General features: G+C 35.1%; 1 protein-coding gene and 1 long non-coding RNA gene across 11 annotated transcripts in view; one reads left to right on the top strand and one right to left on the bottom strand.

The window, feature by feature from the left end:
• Nucleotides 1–23: 23 nt before the first annotated feature.
• On the top strand, nt 24–24,134 carry LOC131765277 (uncharacterized). The gene is made up of 4 exons (XR_009338075.2): nt 24–102; nt 873–991; nt 21,465–21,527; nt 22,062–24,134. It is a non-coding gene; the product is annotated as an uncharacterized lncRNA (long non-coding RNA).
• The window catches only part of SPAST (spastin), a 55,722-nt gene continuing 41,215 nt past the window's right edge, over nt 9,693–24,199 (bottom strand). For 6 of the 10 annotated variants that reach the window (XM_059078745.2, XM_067007858.1, XM_067007856.1 and 3 more), the window contains 7 exons: nt 23,921–24,012; nt 23,695–23,774; nt 21,576–21,618; nt 20,282–20,361; nt 18,410–18,480; nt 16,982–17,022; nt 9,693–12,673 (listed from right to left, as the gene is read on the bottom strand). In XM_059078745.2, the coding sequence (XP_058934728.1) occupies nt 12,551–12,673; nt 16,982–17,022; nt 18,410–18,480; nt 20,282–20,361; nt 21,576–21,618; nt 23,695–23,774; nt 23,921–24,012 (530 nt within the window). In that variant the 3' untranslated portion in view covers nt 9,693–12,550. The remainder of the gene's footprint in view (nt 12,674–16,981; nt 17,023–18,409; nt 18,481–20,281; nt 20,362–21,575; nt 21,619–23,694; nt 23,775–23,920; nt 24,013–24,199) is intronic. The other 4 variants (XM_067007854.1, XM_067007855.1, XM_067007859.1 and 1 more) reach the window with 1 other exon arrangement.

A 24,199-nucleotide genomic window follows, 5' to 3' on the forward strand; every position in this document is an offset into this window, starting at 1 on the left:
CTCGTGGTTCCACTCCCCCTTCCCGGCTGTCCCTGCGTTCTATAGAGGCGAAGGTGGCGGCTAGAGCGACTCTTCAGCCCCGGCCGAGGTGTGGGTGCAGAGGTACGCGCTGAGGTCTTTGTCAAGGAGCAATTAGGGTTTCTTTGTAATGTTAGAAAAGTTTCATTGAGTCCTGAAGCAATTTTACCTATGTTGTGTTATTTAATTTTTGCAATACCTTACGAAATAGATTACATTCCCATTTTTCAAGTGAGGAAACAGGATTAAGAAACTTGCCCAGAGACATACATCTAGTTTGCCGTAGTAGCTGAATTTGAACTCAGGCCTACTGACAGACTACTGTGTTGTGCTCCCTAAAATACTACTTAAATTCTATAAGATTATTTTATAAAAGGAAAATAAAACACATCGAAATATAATTCATTCGACAGAAATTGAATATGGAGTACGTGTGTGTCAGGTACTGATCTCGTGAAAATGATATTCTAGTAAGAAGAAGACAAAACAAGTAGGAGAAGGAAATTTTTTAAATATATCGTTAAGTAGTGCCATTTAGAAAATAGGGTAATGGTATAGAGAGTAACTGGGTCGCTAATTTAGAGAGGTAATCAGAGAAAGCTTCTCTAAGAAGATTAAATTGACTTCCAAATGGCAAGTCTTTCTGTGAAGTTTTTTTCTAGTCAGAATAAGTAATGCAAATACCTAAGTAAAACAAGCAAGGGTGTTTTAAGATCAGAAAGAAGGTAGTATGTCTGGAGAGTTGTGCTTGAGGGGAAGAAACGAAGAGAAGATCTAAGTGATAAACGGGCCAGATCAAGTCGGAATTTCTAATTAGGGGTAAAGAGCTTGGTTTTTTTTTTTTTTTTCCTAAGTGAGACCGGAAGCCAGTGGACGGTTTTAACAACGGAGTGATCTTCTACAATTTGGCTGTGGTATGGAGAATGAACTGTAGATGGAAGATAATAGCTAACATTTATTAAGCACTTATGTGGTAAGTACTATTACTAAGAACTTAGTGTATCATCTTATTTAATCCTCATAACAGCCCTTTGATATAGGTAGCCTCTGCTTGGAAAGTTGTGTGCCAAGGTAACACACCTAGTCAAAGGTGGACCTGGAATTCTGTACACCATAGTTTTAAAGCCTTACCAACTACTCAGTACTTGCTACTCTGGTACAGGATTAGAATCAAGAAGGCAAGTTAGAACATTATTGCTTCATTTACCCTGAGCAAATCATTCTTAATTCTTTTTTTAAAATATTTATTTATTTGGTTGTGCCAGGTCTTAGTTGCAGCAGGTGGGCTCCTTAGTTGTGGCATGCGAACTCTTAGTTGCAGCTTGCATGTGGGATCTAGTTCCCTGACCAGGGATCCAACCCCGGCCCCCTGCATTGGGAGTGCAGACTCTTAGCCACCGTGCCACCAAGGAAGTCCCCATTCTTGATTCTTGAAGTTTCTTTCCAGTCTTTTATTTTAACAAAGCTGGAATCAAACAGTACATATTATTTATAGTCTGCCTACTTCATGTAAGGATGTATTCTGACATTTTTCCCATGTCTTAATTATCTAGAATATGATTTTAGTGACCTTAGAGAATTCAATCATAGGCATGTGCCTTAATATCAATATATATAACTAATTCCTTATTGATGAGTATAACAGGGTTTAGAGTTAGCAAAAATAAATCTCTCAAGCTATTTTAAGAAGAAAAAGAGGGCTTCCCTGGTGGCGCAGTGGTTGAGAATCCGCCTGCCGATGCAGGGGACACGGGTTCGTGCCCCGGTCCGGGAAGAACCCACATGCCGTGGAGAGGCTGGGCCCGTGAGCCATGGCCGCTGAGCCTGTGCGTCCGGAGCCTGTGCTCCGCAACGGGAGAGGCCACAACAGTGAGGCCCGCATACCACCAAAAAAAAAAAAAAAAAAAAAAAGAAGAAAAAGAAAATCTAGTACAGGGAATTGAGTAATTGATATAAAATCACAGGAAACAACTAGAGAGAAGATCAACAATGAAACAGAAAACTTGAACAACACTATATACCTATTAGCCTAACATATGTCTAGAATACACCATCCAACAACAGCATAATACACATTCTTCTCTGGAGTATATGGAGCATTACCAGGATGGAACATTTGTTAGGCCATAAAATAATTTTCAATAAATTTGAAGGGGTTAAAATCATAGAAAGTATGTTCTCCAAATATACTGGAATGAAATTAGAAATCCATAACAGAAGGAAATTTGGGATGCTCCCATCTGGTGGAAATTTAAAAAACATACTCTTAGTCAATGGATCAAAGAAGAAATCACAAGAGAACTTATAAAATACGTTGAGATGAATGAAAATTAAAACTCAACATACCAAAACTTATTGGACACAGCAAAAGCAGTCCTTAGAGGGAAATGTATAGCTGTAAATGCATGTATTAAAAAAAGAAGGATCTCAAATCAATGACCTAATCTTCCATCTTAAGAAACTAGAAAAAGAAGAGCAAACTAAACTTAAAGCAAGCAAAAAGAAGGAAATAAAAGGACTTCCCTGGTGGTCCAGTGGTTAAGACTCTGTGCTTCCACTGCAGGAGGCACGGGTTTGATCCCTGCTCAGGGAGCTAAGGTCCCATGTGCTGTGCGGTGCGGCCAAAAAATTAAAGTAAAAAGAAGGAAATAAAGCTTGGAGAGGAAATAAATGAAATAGAGAATAGAAAAACTATTAATAGAGAGGGAATTCCCTGGCGGTCCAGTGGTTACAGTGGTTAGGACTCTCTGCTTTCATTGCAGGGGCCCAGGGAACTAAGATCCTGCAAGCTGCACGGCCAAAACATTAATTAATTAATTAATTAATTTTTTAAAAAAGAAAACAAATCCAAAAATTGATTCTTTGAAATTTTCACCAAAATTGACAAAGCTTTACCTAGACCAAGAAAAAAAAGATTCAAATTACTAAAATTGGGACTTCCCTGGTGTTCCAGTGGGTAAGACTCTTCACTCCCAATGCAGGGGGCCTGGGTTCGATCCCTGGTCAGGGAACTAGATCCCGCATGCATGCCAAAACTAAGACCTAGTGCAGCCAAAATAAATAAATTAATTAAAGTTTTAAAAATAATTTTAAAAATTACTAAAATCAAGAAAGAAAGGGGGGACATTACTATTGATCTTACAGAAATAAGGATCATAGGGAGTATTATAAGCAGTTATATACCAACAAATTAGATAACCTAAATGAAACGGACTAATTTCTATAAAGATACAAACTACTGAAAATGACTCAAGAAGAAATAGAAAATCTGATTAGACATAACAAGCAATTGAACTTATAATTAAAAAAAAAATTCCACAGAAAGCCCAGGCAAAGATGGCTTCATCAATGAAGTCTACCAAACATTTAAAGAAGGATTAGCACCAATCATTGACAAACTGTTCCCCAAAAATAGAAGAGAAAGGAACACTTCTCTACTCATTCTATGAAGCCAGAATTACCCTGATACCAAAACTAAACAAAAACATCACAAGAAAAGTACAGACCAACATCCCATATGAACGTAGATGCAAAAAACCCTCAACAGAATAATAGCAAAATGAATCCACCAAAATATAAAAAGAATCATACACATGAATGAGTGAGTGAGAATTCACAGGAATGCAAAGCAGGTTCAACATATGAGAATTAACAATGCAGTACACCATATTAATAAAGGGCGAACGCCACACAATCATCTCAATAGATGCAGAAAAACATTTGACAAATCTAACACCTCTACCAGAAAAAACAGCAAACTAGGAATAGAACCACAGACACAGGTTCTTATGTTGAATAATTAGACCTTTGTTTGGAGGTGTATTCTATAATTAGGCCTAGATCTTTGTATGAAGTTATTAGACGTTTTATTTTGTTTTGAATATATTTTTACCATTAACCTGCTTACTCTTTCTTGTTGCTTTTGCTATTGTTTGTATTACGAAGTCTTGTTTCATGTGTTTTGTTTATATTTTATTGTTTTATCTATTTCTAATGTATAAGGGAGTGTTCCATAGGAAACAGATGGAAGTATAAACCTGGTAAGTCTTCAGTACAAGCCAGCCCTAAGCCCTAACAATTGCAAGTCCCATTGGATTGGTGATCAATTGTTGAAAAAGTGATTGATCAAACTTTGCCTTAGGTATCCTGCAGAACCTTCATGAGAACACTGTCCTGTCAGTTTGTCAAAAAAAGATCACTTTGATTAGTCCATATTCTAACATTAGTAACCTGTAGAGTTTGTGACTGTTGATTGTACAGACTCTTCCTAGTCATCCTGCTTGGCTGGAGAATCTGTGACACTAACAAAATACACATTGTCAATCAACCACCATGGCCTCCCTTTCTTGCAAATTACCTATGTCAAAGTCTTCACCTCCTCCTAGAAGAACTTCTGTCCCTTATATAAAATTACTTATAATCCAAAGTCTTGCATTTTCATTGGTAAGTTAGAAAAAAATCAACATAGAATAACAATTACGAGAACTTTCGACAGAAAATCAGTTTTTTAAACTGAGAAGACAGAACACCCAGTGAACAGTCAGCTTTGTTAATTGGTATGCTGAGGCTTCAAAAGAAAATTCTAACTCCAAGACAGTCTCTCTGAAAGATTTTGCAACTTTCTAAAACCTACCCTCCTGGCTGTCCCTTACCTTCTAAGTGACATACCTTTTCTTCAGGGTTTTCTCAGGAAAATCAAAATCACATTGTAAACTTACTAGACCAGAAGTCAGATTTATAGAAGTTAAATGAAAACTCTAATCTAGAGCCAAGACCCAGGAGTTTAGGAAAATCTTTTTCCTAAACTTCAGGGAGACAGGCAAAAAAAATTGCTACAGAACTCAGGATTTTGTTAGATACTTAATGTCCTGCACTACAGATCTGTACCAAATAATTCAATTGTTTGTTCCTCAGAAAGGGTAAAATGTTTTGTGTCAGCAGAGTAGAAAAGATTTAAATAACTCCGCTGTGTAATAAAAGTTTTAAAATAAAAGTAGAAAACATACCATTTAATTTCAGCATCTTTTAAGGGAAGATTGACCAAAGATTCAAAATTGTAAACTGAATAAAAATGAAAGGGAATTCCCTGGCAGTCCAGTGGTTAGGACTCCACGCTTCCACTGCAGGGGGCCTGGGTTCATCCCTGGTTGGGAAACTTAAGATCCCACAGGCCATGCGGTTTGCAGCAAAAATGATGATGATGATGATGATGTTTGGAAGTTTCCTGAGGTCTATTTTATTTTAGTTCCCTAAGGATTGAACCCAGGCCCTCGGCAGTGAGAGTACAGAGTTCTAACCACTGAACCGCCAGGGAATTCCTCTCCAAACATTATTTGAAAATATTTTGAAACAATGAGAAAGTTGCAGAAAAGTTTTAACTACAGTGCAAATAACTTTGTTTTCCTTGAAATGTTAAGTTGTTGACCTGCTGCCCCATCACCCCCAAACATATTAGTGTATATTCCCTGCAAACAAGGACACACTTCTATGTAACCACAGTAACAGCCATCAAAATCAGAAAATTAGCAATGACACATTACTGTCATCTGACCCTTAGACTCCATTCAAGTTTTGTCAGTTGTTCCAATAAGGTATTTTATAGCAGAAGGAACCAGTTCTAAATCACAAGTTGCATTTAGTTGTCATTCTGTTTTGTCTCCTTCAGTCTGGAACAGCTCTTCAGTTTTTCACTTGACTTTCGTGAATTTGCCAGTTATTTTGAAGATTCCAATTATTTTGTAGAATGCTCCTGGAATAGATTCAGGTTGTGAATCTTTGACAGGAATATCACAGTAGTACTGCATTTTTCTCATTGACCCTATTATGTGAAATTTGGCCCAGTAATAACTTTCATCACTAGATTAAGGTGGTATCTGTAAAGTTTTTCCACTGTAAAAACTGTACTTTGAAACTATGTGAATGTATTCATACTTTATCACACTTTCAATTTATTCTTGTGTTTATGTATATGTTCACATTGGCTCATGGTTTCTTATTTTACCTCATGGGTTATAATCCATTACTATAATTACTTTAGATGCTCACAATTGTCCAGTGGGAGCCCCTCTAATCAATAATTCATCCTCATCCTTCTTTAAGCACTTTCTTTTCTGGCACAAGATATTCTGGGTTATCCTGTATTTTCTCTGCCCTAAACCTGGAGTTGTCCATTTCACCAAGGAGTCCTGGTTCCTTTAGTGGATATTATGCACCGAATGTTTGTGTCCCCTTAAAATTCGTATATTGAAACCCTACCGACACAACGTGATGGTATTTGGACATGGGGTCCTTGGGAGATAAGTAGGATTAGATGAGGTCATGAGGGTGGAACCCTCAAGATAGGATTAGTGTCCCCATAAGAAGAGACACCAGAGCTCTGTCACTGAGGACACAGCCATTTACAAGCCAGTGAGAGCTCTCACCAGTAACAAAATTGGTCGGCACCTTGATCTTGGATTTCCTACGCCCCAGAACTGTGAAAATAAATATGTCATTTAAGTCATGCAGTCTATGATATTTTTGTGATGGCAGCTTAAGCAGACTAAGATTTTGATACCAAGAAGGAGGATGTTGCTTTTAAAAAACACCTAAAAATGTGGCAGCTTGAACAGACTAAGACAGTAGAGAACTTAGAAGACAAGCGTGGTATGTGTGCTCATTACTTTTGAGGTGTAACTACTCCAGGGCCTTCTCAGTGCAAAGAACTGGGGAATATGTGTACACAAATATAAATATATTTACATCTACATTTCTTCATCTATTTTTATATATCTTAAATCATGAATTCATACTCTTAAATCCAATTCCAGCCCAACCCCACAGGTTTCATTTTTTTTGTATTCGTAACTCCTTTCTCTGAGAGAAACATGGCTCCACTATGGTTAATATATTGACTTGTCTGATTAAGTCTCCTGCATGTAAGCAGTTTGTCATCTTTGCTGACACCTTTCCCCAGTACACACCTCTCTATTCTTGAGAACTTATTCCTCATTCCAGGTTGCCCCAACGCATATGAATAACTTCCTTACTCTGTCCCCAATACCCCATACTAAGCTGCCCATTATTGTAGACACCCTCCTCACCCCACGTGGTCTACGACACCCCACTTTAGGCCACCATGTCTCCCTCCTCCCCACTGCAAAACCTGCCCGGAACCACTGTGCAGAAAAGAAGCTAGCATAGCTGGGCTGAGATTGCTATCTTTTGAAAGGCCTGAAGTTTGGTTGGCATCCGGGAACTTGGACTTGGGGGAGGGTTCCCACCATTCCCTGAGAGTGGTTCACTGTGCCTAACAAGTTAGGCCTAACATCTTCACCCATGTTGTCATAACTTGATGCTGGAGGAATTAAGTGAATCCTGTGTAATTCCACTGGGAGAGGACTCTTGGAAGCTGGTGCTTGGTTTCCTCTGGACTTTGCCCCATACTCTTGTTCCCTTTGCTGGGTAAGAGATTGTAATATGCATCCTCATTAGTCTACCTTACGTTAATACTATACAACTTTATGTGCAATGTAATAACCTTATTTCAACATAATTCCATTTACTGCCCTCTCCTACCCTTTGTGCTGTCATCTACTTTACTTCTACATACATTATAAATACCACACTGTAAGTTTTTTTAAAACAACAAATAGATATTCAGAGAAATTAAGAAAAAATGATCTTTTGTATTTACTGACATATATATCATTTTTAAAGTTCTTAATTCCTTCCTGGCGATACAGATTCCTATGGAGGATTACTTTCTGTAAGCCTAAAGAATTTCTTAAAGCATTTCCTATAATGTCAGTCTGCTAACAACAAATCCTCTTAGGTTTTGTACACCTGGAATAGCTCTTATTTTGTCATACTATTTTGAACATTCTAAGACACAGAATTTTAGGTTAACTTTTGTTAATTTTTGCACTTTATTATTTTTTTAATTGACATACAGTTGATTTCCAACGTTGTATTAGTTTCAGGTATACAGCAAAGTGACTCCCATATATATATATATATATATATATATATATATATATATATAATTTTCCAGATTCTTTTCCATTTTAAATTACAAGATATTGAATATAGTTCCCTGTGCTACACAGTAGGGCCTTATCTGTTTTTTATATAGTAGTGTATGATTTTTGCACTTTTAAGAATGTCGTTTCATCATTTCCTGGACTCCATTGTTTCTGATGAAGTTAGCCACCACTTTTACTGTTTATTCAAGTGTAATGTCATTTCCCTTCTCTGGATGCTTTTGAGATTTTTTTTATTTGGTTTGGTTTTGTGCATGTGTGTGTGTTTTGCAATACTATGCACTCAGATGTGATCTTCGTTGCATTTATTCTGCTTGGAATTCACTGAACTTCTTGGACCTGTAAGTTGATGTTTTCCAACAATTTTGAGAAAATTTCAGGCATTACTGCTTCAAATATTTCTCTTGCCCCATTCTCTTCCTTTCCTCTCCTCTGGACCTCAAAAGTACCTGTACATTAGACTGATACTGTCCCACAGGTCTCAAATATCTGCTGTTTCTTTTTTGCTCTGTGCTTCAGTCAGATAATTGTACTGGCTGTCTTCCACTTTTCTTTCCTCTGCTTGTCCAGTTTACTGTTAAGCCCATCTAGTGAATATTTAAATTTAGACACTATATGTTTCATTTCAGATTCTTATTTTTAATCACCAGACTTTCCATTTGGTTTTCAGTTTCTATTCCTTTGCCAAGAATCCCAATCTACTGATCCACCATTTTTTCCCCTGTAAATTTTAAAATGTATTTTAAAGCTGTTAAAACATAATTTTGTTAACTCCAACATAGGGTCATCTATGTATCTGCTTCTATATTCTGTTGATTATGGATCATATAATTTTTCTTTGTATGTTTAAGGTTTATTTTGTACTGGACTTTGTGAATGACATGTTGTAAAGACTCTGGATTTTGTTTTCTTCTAAACAATGTTTTATTCTGGCTAGCTGTTAACTTACTAATGTATAACCATGATGCTGTGTAAGCCTGAGTTTAAGCTTTGTTTCAGTGAGTTTCTTCCCATTTTGCCCGGAGTCCTAAAGTTCTGGGATGTTGTCCTTCCTCCTAAGCCACAGTCCGTTATGGGTTTCAGTGGGAAACCAGAAGTGTTTACTAAACCCCTCTTATGCGCCCTGTATTCGCCCAGCTGTTGTTACCACTTCCTTGGACTTCAGCTATTGCTTTCTGCTGGGTTCCTTTGAATATCACACTGCACAGGTATAATTTTTGAATCCACCAAGCATTTGAAAAGAATTTGCAAGCAGATTTGGGGGATTAGATCTCTGAAGCTCTCTCCTTTTCAGAATTTCCCTCCTAATTTCAAGCTGTTCTAGAAGCCCCAAATGACTCCTCAGCCCAGCAAGACTGTCACATTCTGCTTGACATTCTGCTTGAATTCTATTTCCAAGCACACTGCACAAGCTGGAAATTGCCCTCATGGTAAAAGCTAGTTAATGTGGATCTCTTCTAGTATATGACTTTGTGCTGTTTTTGCCTGTTTTTGATTGCTTTCTAGAGTCTTCTAATCATAGCTTTTTATACTTTGTTTAGACTTTATATTTTTATTGGCAAGAGAGTCAGTCCAATAAAAGCTATTCCTTCAATACCAGACTGCAAACTCTGAAATCTCAACGTTTCAAATAAAAAAATTAAAAGCAAAAATAAAGTTTATAATTTATTTCCAATCCATTAGGATAAAAACCCACTTATGCAGCTGAACCTTTTAATTCATTTCTTCTGAAGAAAAGTACAAAAGACCAGAGTAAACTAAGACAGGCATTTAAAGGAAAACCCTCTGACTCAGAGTCCAAAAACAAACTGTAAATGGTTCATTCTACCAAAAGAATTAGTTTTTGTACAAAATATAATGAATTTTACACTATAAACAAGGACTGCTGTATATTTACTTAAATTAGAATTCTAGCATCTGATTTTCCTCCAATTCTTCCCAAGCACAAAGTGTATTTGCAAGTCGGAAATCTAATAACCTCAGTTGGCAGACTGTCTTAGAATAAGCTTTTACCCTTAAGATATCTGGAAAGATGGTATTGATTCTTTCCCTTGGCTCAAAGTCCAGTACATCAGTAAGTTTTAATTTAGTTTACAAAACTCTGCCATATTAACATGAACAGCACACTAACGTTTAATGTTTAAACATTCATTACCTTTTACGAAATAACATGACACAGAGCTCAGTGCAAAATCTACAAGGTCACAATCTAAGCCTAATACTAATTCAGGAAACCTCAACTTCTATCTTTATTGAAAAAGACCAAACCAATCCCTTACACATCCTACTATATAATTATTCTATGTTTATGGCCCTTCCATGAGAGAAACACAGCTTAAAATAAAACTTGGTCATAGTTAAGTCAAAGAAAATAGTTCTGTAGCACTAAGCTCAATTTTAGACCTCATCAGGAAATTAAAGTAACTTCCATACCCAGATGCATATTCATACAGTAATATAATTCTGACTCAATGTTTATGACAATATTAGTTTGACTTTTATATAACATTTGAAGTCTTTGTTATCTAAAACCTTTCCCAATAAAAAGTGAGCTACATTCAATTATTGCAGATAATTTTATGATAATTTTAAAGGAGTTTATATTTTAAAAGTTGAGTTTAAAGCACACAGGCTTTTAGTACGATTGACCAGTTATCCAAGTATCAATAATGTTAATCTTTTTCTAAATGAAAAGAAAAAATGAAATTTTATGAGCTTTATTGAAAATGTTTTAATTTGGGATGTTCCTAATTCTTGTTATCGTGTATATTTCATCATCTGTCATTATCAGTATTTTATAATGGATGGTTTAGTGTTGGAGACCTTAGAAAGATACTACTCATAACCTAAAAATATGTACGGTTCTGGCTTAAAAAAATTTTTTTCTATTTATCTCAACCTTCATTTTTATTATCCAGGGAGTTCTATGATTAGAAGAAACATGATTTAAGTTATGGTTACAAATAGCACATGATCTTAAGAAATCATACATCTTCTGTATTTAGATAAATCTTTAAGATGAGAAAGAGTAAAGTTAAGAAGAATGTATGTCTTCATTGTAAAATTCTTATCTAGTGGGGGAAAGTTTTTAACTTTAATATATTCTCTCTAAACCAAAGATATTTTTCCTAAATGAAAAATATTTGTTACTACAAAATTATTATTTCTACCCATGACATTTTACATAAAAGCACCAAAGAAAATTTCTATAAACAAACTTTTAACCAGTAAACTAAGGGCAAATATCTATTTCCCTTTATTACAATATTTAAAAGGCCATGATATGAGTCTCTACTTCCTACAATGACATTTTTATAATAAAAACCCAGGCATACTTATACAAACAAGAAACAGAATTACTGTACATTTTTGGGGAACAAAAGGCAGATTAACAGACTAAAACTTTTTAGTTAACAAAGTGAGTACAAGAAACCTATAAAATGTAAGCAGTGTATAAAAATTCAGTAATTTTTTTAAAGTTTCATTGGAGGGATTAATAATTATTAAGAATAAAACATGGTAAATCCACTGGCTTGTAATTATCCTATAAACAGTAAGAAAGTAATAAGCAATAAATTAGAAATGTCTTAGCTCCTGGTACTTCCCTTCTCTTGCACAGAAACCACTTTTACAGCAGTTAAAATTGGCTTTCTTAAATATTAGAATTCTAACAAAATAAATTCCATTAGGAATAAGTTAACAGTCTACAATAGATTTCTGACAAATATATTAGCAAAAAAATACCGCAGGTCACAGGAGGATCTACATGTTGTATGACAGAGTGTCTGAAAACTTCAAAATTTCTCCCTCTCCATTTCACTAGATTTGTTTTGTTGCTCTCATATTGCTTTCTAAATTGTTTGGTAGAAAGGTAATAGAAAAATAAAAAGTGAAAAGGACACATTGTTTAATGTCTGAATATTTATGAAGAAGAAAAAAACCTTCAAAATACTTTTTTCCTACTATTGTTACATAGGAAAAAGTTTCATTTGGCACACAATTTGTAAAAAGAAAAAAAAAAAGAAACAGAGTGTTTGGCATTCCAATCACCCAGAGTGTAGTAAAGACAACAATAGGAAAGGAAAATAGAAAAAATTACTATTTTAAGAAAAGATGTCAGAAGACAAACAACCAAAGGCTCTACAACCAAAGGCTCTTGTGTCTTCTACCATTCACTGTCTCTGGAATACTTTCATCTGCAACATAATATACAAATTATTATTTACATTATGATTATATTGGTAAAGAAGACCAGAATCAGTTTTTGTTCTGCTCTAACTTACAGTGCCCATCGGGATATCTGTGACCATCAAGGCAAGAAGGCCTTAAACAAAATATTCCATTTGCATTGTATACTTTATTTAAATTTATTTTACGGTTCATCTTCTGGGGTGCACAAATAATTGTAAGACTCTGAAAAGTCCTGTAAACTTAGGCTGAGTTTCTGTAGCAGATAACTATTCATAGAAGATGGTATGTTTCTCTCTTGGAAAGTAAAACGTTCTGCAGGCTTAAACAGTAGTATCTCCAAAATCCTTGTTCCAACGTATGTATGCTTCTAAGGTTTGAGGACTCACGCTGCGTTTTATCTTTTTTAAGGATTCGGTGAAGTCAGATAATCGAATATTTCTCATCTAGATTAAAAAAACACACATGACATGATGATAGATGAACACATATGCAATAGTTAACTCAATGACGGATAAAAGTAATGATGCTGTTGTTTATTAATGTTAAAATATATAGAAATGCATTCTTAGAAAATCATGCCAATCATCTTATTTTATATATTATTCTACATTAGGAAAATTTGCTATATAAGAAATCCTACCAAAATGCTATACCAATATACTTTCATGTCACGCTTTAGCTCCTAGGTATTAACATTTTAAATCACAATATTTTCCCATTATAAAGACCAAACATACTCATTACAGAAAGTTTGACAAAATATAGACAATCAGAAAAAAGAATCACTCACAATCTCACCGTTCAGATATACAACCACTATCTGGCTTATCTCCTTCCAGTTTTTTTTCTGCATATAGTTTCACGGAATTTTGCACTCTCAAGTCTCACTCACCACAAATACACTCTAGCTAAATTCATGCCAGGTTTATCAGAAAGGAAAGAGGAGTTTACAAAATGTACACAGGACTTTGAAGGACATATTGCTCTTTAACTACAACATGGAGGAGGCTTATGTCTGAAATTTTCTAATATTAGTATTGCTTATGATACATTTTTATGTCAATTTGTCTTATTTTCTGAGATTTTTAATTGGCTTCAAGAAAGTAAAATAAAACAATACTGAGTTAATAAATACCTAATTTTTACCTAAGGATTTTCAAAAGGCAAAATGGAGTTTGGCACAAGATGACCAGTATTAAAAAATATCACTTATGTATTAGTATATTTTGCTCCCAAATAAGAAGTTAAAGAAGAACTGGAGACAAAACTTCAACAACTGATATTTATCTACATTATTCTTTTTTATTACTCTTATAAAACCCAATCTAACTACTTCACATCCTCTCTAATATCAACATAGCATCGATTAAGAAAATCAACTACATTTGTAACTTGTAGCCTAATCTGAAAAATTTGTCAAAATGAAAAAGGATATATTGTTACCACAATCACTGCATGACGCCTATTTGCTCCTTATTTAACTGTAAAACACACACTGGCTCTTCCTAAAGCCCCAAATTTAGAAGAATGATGAATGTAATGTGAGTATTATCTATGATACTCCTGAATATCTGTTAATAAAGATTAAGGTTTCAAAAGCTTTTGATGAAATTCTAAATTTATGTTCATAGTTTGGGGTGTGTATGTATTTCACTGTGGAAAACAGTATGAAGGTTTCTCAGAAAACTAAAAATAGAACTACCATATGACCCAGCAATTCCACACCTGGATATATATCTGAAAAAAACAAAAATGCTAATTTGATAAAATACATGCACCCCAATGTTCATAGCAGCATTATTTACAATTGCCAAAATATGGAAGCAACCTAAGTGTCCATCAACAGATGAATGGATAAAGATGTGGTGTGTGTGTGTGTGTATATATATATATATATATATACATATATTATATATATATATATAAAATATATACATATATTTTATATATATATGCACACAATGGAATACTACTCAGCCATAAAAAGAACAAAATCTTGCCATTTGCAGCAACATGTATGGACTTGGAGGATATTATGCTAAGTGAACTAAGTGAGACAGAGAAAGACAAATACTGTATGATATCACTTATATGTGGAATTCAAAAAATACAACAAACTAGTGAATATAACAAAAAAGAAGCAGACTCAGATATAGAGAACTAGTGGTTACCAGTAGGGAGAGGGCGAGAGGGGCAATGTAGGCGTGAGGGAGTGGGAGGTACAAATTATCGGGTGAAGACAGGCTCAAGGATGTATTGTACAACACGGGGAATATAGCCAATATTTTGTAATAACTGTAAATGGAAAGTAACCTTTAAAAGTTACATAGAAAATATATTTTAAAGTTAGTAAGAGACTAATGTATGTAACAGGAAAAATCAACCGGTAGCCAGTTCAGTAAAGAGGGAAAAATAAATAGCAAAGAAGTCTTATCAAAACAAAATAATAAAAGAACTAATAAAGTTGAACTGGATACAAACTGTGTGCTTTATAAACAAAGTACATTATACTCTGAATTTATAACCAATGATTTTCAGCACTACCTTTTAAAAACACAGAATTCCAACACAATTATTTGAGTTTCTATTCTTATAAACTATAAAAGGCAAATTAGGTATATCTCATCTAAATTTCTGCATATATACCAGCACCTGATAACAGTTATTAAAATTGTACCGAAGAATGGCTGAAAAAAATTCTAGTACACAACTTTAAAACCAAACTACTTGTGTTTTTCTGTCATCTCATAAATAAGAAAATAGAATGGATTTCCTTGATCTCTACAATAAATTGCCATTATTTATGTATTTTAAAATTATGTAATGGATACCTATATAGTATTCACTATTGCCAGACTTTTTTTTTTTTTGCGGTATGCGGGCCTCTCACTGCTGTGGCCTCTCACGTTGCGGAGCACAGGCTCCGGACGCGCAGGCCTAGCGGCCATGGCTCACGGGCTTACTTGCTCCGCGACATGTGGGATCTTCCCAGACCAGGGCACGAACCCGTGTCCCCTGCATCGGCAGGCGGATTCTTAACCACTGCGCCACCAGGGAAGCCCTTGCCAGACTTTTTAAAGTGCTTTATAAATATTAACTCATAAGCCAGGACTGATGACTAAAAGCTATTATCAAATTATTAATACTAAAATCATTAGGTTAAAAAAAACTTAAACTGAATGAAAGTATGAAGTAGAACCAAAAACTGTAACACTGTAACCTGACTAAACATAATTAGTGGAATGGTCACAAAAGGTACCAGTAATGTTATTTTTTGTAATTCATTCAGTAGTTTTAATTTTAGTATATGGTCTGTCCAAGGGACAAAGACAGAGGCCTAAAATGTCACACAATGGGCCTTTCCTCAACTTTAATCAAGGGGGCCAGAGTACATATATGAAATATCAAGTTTACCTGTCCTGAGTCCAAGGTAGGGAGAGTGGTGTGTGGAAAAGAAATAATTCATGCACAATGCTTACCTTCTGGGTAGAAAAGTACTATTAGGCTTATGCTATAAGAACATTTTTAAAAATAATATATTGATGGGATATTGTAAATAAATTATACCTAAACTATTAAAAAAAACCCTCAAGACAGTACTAATATATTTTTAAAAATTAGAAAAATGTGGAATTAAAGTTATGAATCAGATAAAAGGGACCTGAAACTTATACTTTAAACATGAATTTTTAAGGTAATAGTAGCTAAACACCAAAGTATATGACATGTGGAATTCTCTATTCCTAAGCTTCATTCATGTCAAACACACTCCAGGTAAACTAGACTGCTGAAATGGAAAAAGGTGGTTGCAAGAAGTTTGAAGGCTTTCTTAGTAATGTAGTTGGTTAAGCCCCATGCACAAGATGCCTGAAGACAACCTCAAATTTACTTGGAAGCTTGAAGAAAAAAAGACTGCCAAAATGTACTCATACTCTCAGTTACATTTATTCTCTATGTTGAGTTCCCTGTTAATACTTGGACAGGACTCTCTGCAATGTAAGGTGCAGATCCCCTAGCCAGCCACCAGCCTATGCCTCTGGGTTTTTTTATTGTTTTTTGTTTTGTTTTTTTGTTTGTTGTTGTTTTGTTTTGTTTGTTATCAAACAAAATAAACAATTACAAGTCACATTTGGACTCCAGTGGAGTTCTATTCTCTCTTCTGTTCCAAGAATGAAGTCTCTTTGGTTAGTAATGTTTCAGGTGCTATCTGAGCTCTGAGAGATAAGTTACATAATTCAAATCTGATTTAAACTGGCTGGTTACATAGTTATGATCATTTTGCATATCCAATTCTATATTTTGCTGGCAATTTTTTTCAAAAGAAATGCTTCAGCATCTCATAAGGGGACCTCCCATATTTTTTAAATGTAATGAATTACATTACAATGGAAACTATTGCTTTTATAAGAAGGAAGACATAAACATTATTGAAAAACTAACAAAACAGAACATCAAGGGGTTAACCTGTTACAAGCTATATTCATAATGTATAAAATCCTCAAGTTGCCTATAATTTTGTTCTGTTCAGTATTTATGTAATATGATTTGACAGAAAATGACTTAATGATTATGTATATTTATTGTGTATTACCAAAGGACACCATAAGAGACTAGTTGGACAGTCCTCCATATTTTGAAATGAAGCAAAATTAATTTTTTCTAATCAGATAAACTAGAAAAATCCAGACAAAAGATATGTTTTACAATCCAGAGGACCAGAACGAAAAAAAGATAATTGTAAAATAGTATACCTCACTGGCAGACATATTCTTCACTTGTTCTGGCTTCAGTTCTGTAAAATATAAGAATCACTTACAAAAAAAAATTTCCAAGTTTAAACTAACGAAGTACAATAATCTAAAAGTATATGTTCAATATAAATCATTATATTAAAAGAGACATACATTAATATTAAGAACACATACAATTTATAAATGCTTAGAATAATATTCCTTCTTAGGAAGGCATTCAATTTATATATTGCTCAAGAACAAGATTCTACAAATTTCATAGTAAACTTAAAATAATGCAACTTGTTCTTTACAAACGGCATTCGTTGTTTTAAGCCAACAACTTTGTTTCAGAATAACAGCTAAAATATTCTAAAAAATACACATTAAAAAAATAATAAAAATAAAAAATACACATGATTTATACATTAGCTACTGCTTCTGAGTCCAGTATCTGAACAAGATTTCATGCCTCCTGCAGAAAGAAAGCTTGACTAAAATGCTTTACCCAGAGTTTCAAACTATATTCTCAAGGTTACATTTCTTATTCTCTAAAGCAGCAGTTCTTAATCAGTACCCTGTTTCACTGTTAGAGATACGTTCTGGAAGTTGCATGTTCCATGTTCAATTTTACCACCATAGCCAGTAATCTGCCAGTAATCTGAGTGCATACCTGAGAGCATCACCCATACACTGCCCATGCTGCCTGTGGAAGAGTAGCTGAGAACATCTAAAGTGATTATCACAGTGAGTTTAATCTAACATAACCTAAAAACGATAGATGTGGTATTTCAGAGTCAACAAATTACCTTGAATCAAAACAGAGCAATGAATGATATACTTTGCTGCAATTTTTCAAAAGATAACATAGTGATAAAAGTAAAAACTTCTATTTATGTTTCCTCACACACATTAATTTCAAGTAATACTAGAATACTGAAATGAAAAGAACCGAAAAATAGATAAGAAAATCTTCCCTTTATTATTCTTTTCCACTTGCTTTAAAAAGCTCTCATTTTCTTGAGTTTTCTGCTGCTAACCTACTATCAAGAAGCAAAACCTGCTGTCTAGAACAGGGCTCATGGTCCAATGATCCATGGACTGTCTTTGTATGGTCTGTGAGCTAATGGTTTCACAGCTTTTTGTTGTTGGAAAAAAAAAAAAAAAAAAAAGAGGAGTTTGAGCAGGAGGAGGAAGAGGAGGAGTCAGAAGAAGAGTGAGAAGAAGAATATGCAACAGAGCATATGCAGCCCATGAGTCTAAAACTATTTTCAGAAAGGTTTGTTGACCCTAAGTCTAGAAACTTGGTATCAAGTTTTAATCAAGTTTTCCACTGATACAGTTTTACTGCTTTCTTACTAATAAAAAATATCTCTCAATAGGGACTTCTTAAACTTCTGAAGTGGTCTAATAAACAGCTGTAAATGTTTAAAGCTTTTGTATTCCTACCTCGGATAGGACCCAGTGCTGCATCTTTTGCCAAAGCTGTTAGATCACTTCCTGAGTATCCATCGGTCATTCTGAGAATAGGAAAGAAGAAAGAGCAACTTATTTTCACCTTTACAGATTTAAATCTCCACATAATAAGACGGTAAAACCTAGCTTGCCCTTGTTATCAAGCAGACAGCTATGTGATTTGATTTTAAGGGCAGAGGAAGGCCTACTTGCTAAAAACAAACAGCCGACTGGTTCCTCATAATGCCTCAAATTTTCATTATTATAACCATTCCTTTAGATTAAAGTATACTATATCTCCAGGAGGCTCCATTAAATTGTAAATATGTGCCCTGGAAAGGTAACATCTATAATAAGCCATTGCTGGCCAACTGACACATAACCACAATTACTTCTCCATAAGTTAACGAGTCTTTATCTTGACAAAGAGAACTGCTTTGATGAAATGAGGGCCAATCAAGGAAGATTTCTTTAAATGTAGGAGAGACAGGGTGAAGGAAGGGTCTGGGATAGAAGACATTGGCAAAAGGAGGCACACCTGAATGGGATGCCACAGTGGAGATCCTGGGCAGCCAAGACACTATCAAAGGGAACTAAGAACTAGGGAGGCGAAGAGGAAAATAAAACAGGAAAAAAGGCATTTACTTATCATGTACTATGTTAAATAACTGCACAAACATTATTAGCAGAATATTTTATTGGAATTCAAAGAAGGATCTCAGTATTTCCAAGTACTGAATTTGTTATTTTTTTCATAGGTATCTGGGAACTCAGAGTTTTTCCCAGTGTAACTAGCTATTCACATTCTTGTTGAACATTTTAAATTACTTTATGAGATTTTTTTCAATGACTAAAATTCATGACTGTATCTCCTATATTCAGTTTCTACTTAATACACCACTCATTAAAAAAAGCTGAAGAAGTCGAAGTTTAAAAAAATTATGTGTAAGCAAAAGAACAAGTTTAAGTGAAAATATGTGTTGGTGTAGGCAGATATGAGGTGTTTTACATTTTAAAAGTTACTTCAGGGCTTCCCTGGTGGCACAGTGGTTAAGAACCTGCCTGCCAATGCAGGGAACACAGGTTCGAGCCCTGGTCCAGGAAGATCCCACATGCCACGGAGCAGCTAAGCCTGTGAGCCTCAACTACTGAGCCTGCGCTCTAGAGCCCATGAGCCGCAACTACTGAGCCCATGTACAACTACTGAAGCCTGCGCGTCTAGAGCCCGTGCTCTGCAACAAGAGAAGCCACCGCAATGAGAAGCCCACACACCACAACGAAGAGTAGCCCCCGCTCACCGAAACTAGAGAAAGCCCACGTGCAGCAACGAAGACCCAACACAGCCAAAAATAAATAAAATAAATTCATTAAAAATTACTTTAATACCACTTATAAGTTTTAATAAATTTATAAAAAATATATACTACCATTATTAGCTGTTTAGGTCATGTCTTCTAGAGGATCTAGAAACTAAAATTTAGACACTATATATATATGAAAATGAGATGAGAGAAGGTAAAGGAAGTAGAGATGAAACAATAAGAAGTTTTCTGATAAGTTACTCATTTCATACATGAGCTTACTCTAAAGAAAACAGAAAAAGAATCTTTTTTTTTTTTTGTGGTATGTGGGCCTCTCACTGTTGAGGCCTTTCCCGTTGCGGAGCACAGGCTCCGGACGCGCAGGCTCAGCGGCCATGGCTCACGGGCTCAGCCGCTCCGCGGCATGTGGGATCTTCCCGGACCGGGGCACGAACCCGTGTCCTCTGCATCAGCAGGCGGATTCTCAACCACTGCTCCACCAGGGAAGCCCTGAAAAAGAATTCTTAAAAAAAAAAAGCAAGACAGACCAAATCAAATTACTCACCTAGCAAGTTGTGCTAGTTCTTTTTGGGTCAATGGGCTTCCTTGTTTACATAACAGATTTTTTAATAAAAGTAGTCGTGTCTGAAAAGAAATATTAAAGAATTATCAGTCCTAAGAATTGGCTTAATAATATCCAGGAGTCAGGTTCAAATCCCAACTCTCGTTTAGGAGCTGAATGATCTTATACAAACCACTCTACCTCTTAGAGCCTCACACATATATCTGTTAAAATAACAACTTTTTGAGAGTTCCTGAAAGAGTGAAAAACAATCCAAATAAAACACTAAGAAAATAGCTGCTGTTACTACCAAGGATGCTAAGGGTCTGAGCTAGACAACCACAATTTTAAAAAAAAGTTTTACAGAGATATGAATTCATGTAACATGGAATCTCACCCTTTTGAAGTATATAATTCAATGACTTTTAATAAGTTTAGAATTGTGCAACCATCACCATAATCCAATTTTAGAACATTTCTATCACCCCAAAAAGTTCACTTGTGCCTGTTTACAGTTAATCCCGACTTCCACCCACAGCCTTACCTAATCACTATCTACTTTGTTTCCAGAAATGAGCCTTTTCTAGACATTTCATAAATATGGAGTCATATGATAGGCAATCTTTTACATCTGGCATCTTAACTTAGTATAATGTTTTTGAGTTTCATCCATATTATGGTATGTGTAAGTAGCTCATTCCTTTTATTGCTAAACAGTATTCCATTAAATGGATATACCACATTTGTATATCCTTTCACCAACTGATGACTTTTTAAAAAAATTATTTATTTATTTTTGGCTGTGTTGGGTCTTCATTGCTGCGCGTGGTGGGCCTTCTCTAGTTGAGGCGAGCAGGGGCTATTCTTCGTTATGGTGCATGGGCTTCTCATTGCGGTGGCTTCTCTTGTTGTGGAGCACAGGGTCTACTTAGTTGCTCTGCAGCATGTGGGATCTTCCCAGACCAGGGCTCGTACCTGTGTCCCCTTCACTGGCAGGTGGATTCAGGCCACCAGGGAAGCCTGAAGACTGTTTTAGATTCTCTGTAGTTCTTGGCTATTATTTATAATGCTGTTATAAAAATTCTTGTACATGTCTGTGTAGACATACGTTTTCATTTCTCTTGGGTAGATTCTTAGGAATGAAATTTTGGGGTCTTACAGTAAGTTTTCTGTTTATCTTTTTAAGAAACCACCAAACTTTTCCAATGCAGCTGTACCATGCACTGGAAGACTTAATACTGTCAAGATGGTAAGTTCTTGTTTCTGCCTTAAAAATAATTCAAACACAGATACATACCTCCTCATTTGGCAAAGACACATATACCCGTTTGGTGAAACGCCTAAAAAAAGGATTCAAGCAATCTCAGAAATACAGTTTTGAATTTACAGATAATTCAGTTCAAGTAGCACATAACAAGAACAAAGCTTTAAATATAATGCTCCAGGCATTTGAATACATTTTAGTAGTTATCAGTGTAAAAGTTACTCTTTTAAAATATTCTAGTTAAATATATAAAATAGATAACTAATAAGGACCTACTGCATAGCACTGGTAACACTACCCAGTACTCTGTCATAACCTATATGGGAAAATAATCTAAAAAAGAGTGGCTATATGTATGACTGATTCACTTTGCTGTACACCTGAAACTAACACAAAATTGTAAATCAAATATACTTCAATAAAAAGTTTTTAAAAAATTCTAGTTAATGTTTAAAACTCCTTAATTCAATATTGTCCGAATTAAATTAACCATTTATGTATTTGTATTTTTTTTAACAGCAGTAACACTTTAAAACAAAATATCTGATATAAGAAGTTGAAGAAACAGATCTCTGCTGTCTTCTTGAAACTGAAAACAACTAAAACCAACAAGGACAACAGAAACAGAAATGTAAACTCCATCATCAACAAACTACATAACATTTACAGAACTAAAATGTATGAAGAAGGGCTGCCTAGGGCAGTGAAAATTACACTGACAAAGGTGAATACAGACAGCACCTGCCACTGCAAATTTTAGATATGGCTGTCAGAGCAGAGTTTTCCAGAGGAAACACAGAGAGCACACTGAGGGATAATAAAACTAACCTCCCCATATTTAAACAAACGTGTGAGGACTGGCTCTGCAGATCATGTGACCCTAGTCAGTAGCAAGGGAATGGCAAGGAAGATGAGGCTGAACAAAGAAACTCAGAGATACCTCATCTTTGTAAGAAGACATCAATCAGTCTGGCAAGATGACAAGCTGTTTTGCAAGGACCAATCTTTTTCAGTTGAAGAAGACTAAATCAACCCAATCGCTTATTTATATACACGTATACTTCTTTATCGGGTAGGGCTTTGTTGTGAGTCAGGGAGGCTGCCCACCAGTCCAGGGTATTCATAGGACAACTCAAGGTACATGCTTGCTATCTTTCTCTTCTAGCTCATCTACAATATCCTTCCAAATTAGGTTTTCCAAGAAAACTCCCCTTATTCATATAAAATTAATAAGCAAAACAGACAAAAGCATAGGACTGATTTTAAAAAACAGTGCCAAAAAAAAGAGGGGAAAGAATACAGTAAACATAAAATAGATAAAATGAAGAACATGCACAAGAGGATTTTGCCATAAAACAAATTAAAATTGTGACCAAATATCTTTCCAAGAAATAAAATAATTTGATGAAAAAAAAAGGCTCCTATGAAATAAGAGCTCAGTGAGATATAAAGGCTCAAGGAAATAACATACAAAGGCTTAAAAGAAGTAGACAACAGAAGATGAAAAATGGGATTGCAGAGATCAGGAAAGCAATAAAAAAGAAAACAAAAACCACCACAGAAACAAAGGCTACAAAAGAAGTAGTAGTAGTAGTAGAAAGGAGATTAGACACTAACCCTACTGGATTAACCCATAAATGTGAATAAAAGCAGGCTGGCTTCAGACTTTCACACTGCAACATCCAATCCTAGAAACAATGGGGCAATGTTATAAATTCCTCAGGAAAAGAATGGGAGATCCAAGAATTTTATGCTGAGTCAAACTGTCCTCCCAGTAGAAAGGGAATAAATTTGATCAAACACATGAGAAGAGAGCATATGGCTCCCATGAGCTGTGCTTTATCAGCTTCTCATGAAGCCCAGTAAAAGAGGGTAAAAATCAGTTTTGGAGTTTTAAGATACTTTAATCCAACCCAGAAGAAATAAATAATTTCCCTAAAACCATAAAGTTAAAAATAGTTTTCCTGATATCATGCTGGCCCTATCCTCAAGATCTTCAGTTGGTAACAAGAGACCAGAAGATGGATACAGAGAGGAAAATAATGAATTTAGTCTTAAAATTGAGAGAGAAGGAAACAAGAAATACGTCAGATGAACACATGAGTAAATACATCTGTAATAAATGTATGCGTTTCTACATAAATCTCCCTACCTGAGAACAGCCTCATCAAGCTCTTGTGGCCTGTTAGTTGCACCCATTACAAGCACTCTGTCATCTCCAGCAGATTGTACCTAAAAGCCAAAATTTTTTTCAATACTTTTAGATAAATAATAAAGAAAAACATAATAAAGATATCTATTTCTAATTTGGGCCATTCAATAGGAAAATACATACACTAAAATGCTACCACATTAAAAATATCATAATCAATACTTACACCATCAAATTCTATTAGAAATTCAGTTTTTAGACGTCTACTAGCATCGTGTTCTCCTTCTCTTCTTTCACACAAAAGGCTATCAACTTCATCTAGAGGAAATAAAAGGATCTCTAGCTTACTACTTATGTTATTAATATAATGGGTCCTACTCAATTTATTAGACAGTCTAACTGTGCTTCTTTAAAACTTTTTACTTCTGCAACTATACTTCAATAAAAAATAAATTTAAAAAAACCTTTTTACTTCTGAATAATCTTTCCCATCATATCCCTCACA

Source organism: Kogia breviceps, chromosome 11 (assembly GCF_026419965.1).
Source record: "Kogia breviceps isolate mKogBre1 chromosome 11, mKogBre1 haplotype 1, whole genome shotgun sequence".
NCBI lineage: Eukaryota > Metazoa > Chordata > Mammalia > Artiodactyla > Physeteridae > Kogia > Kogia breviceps.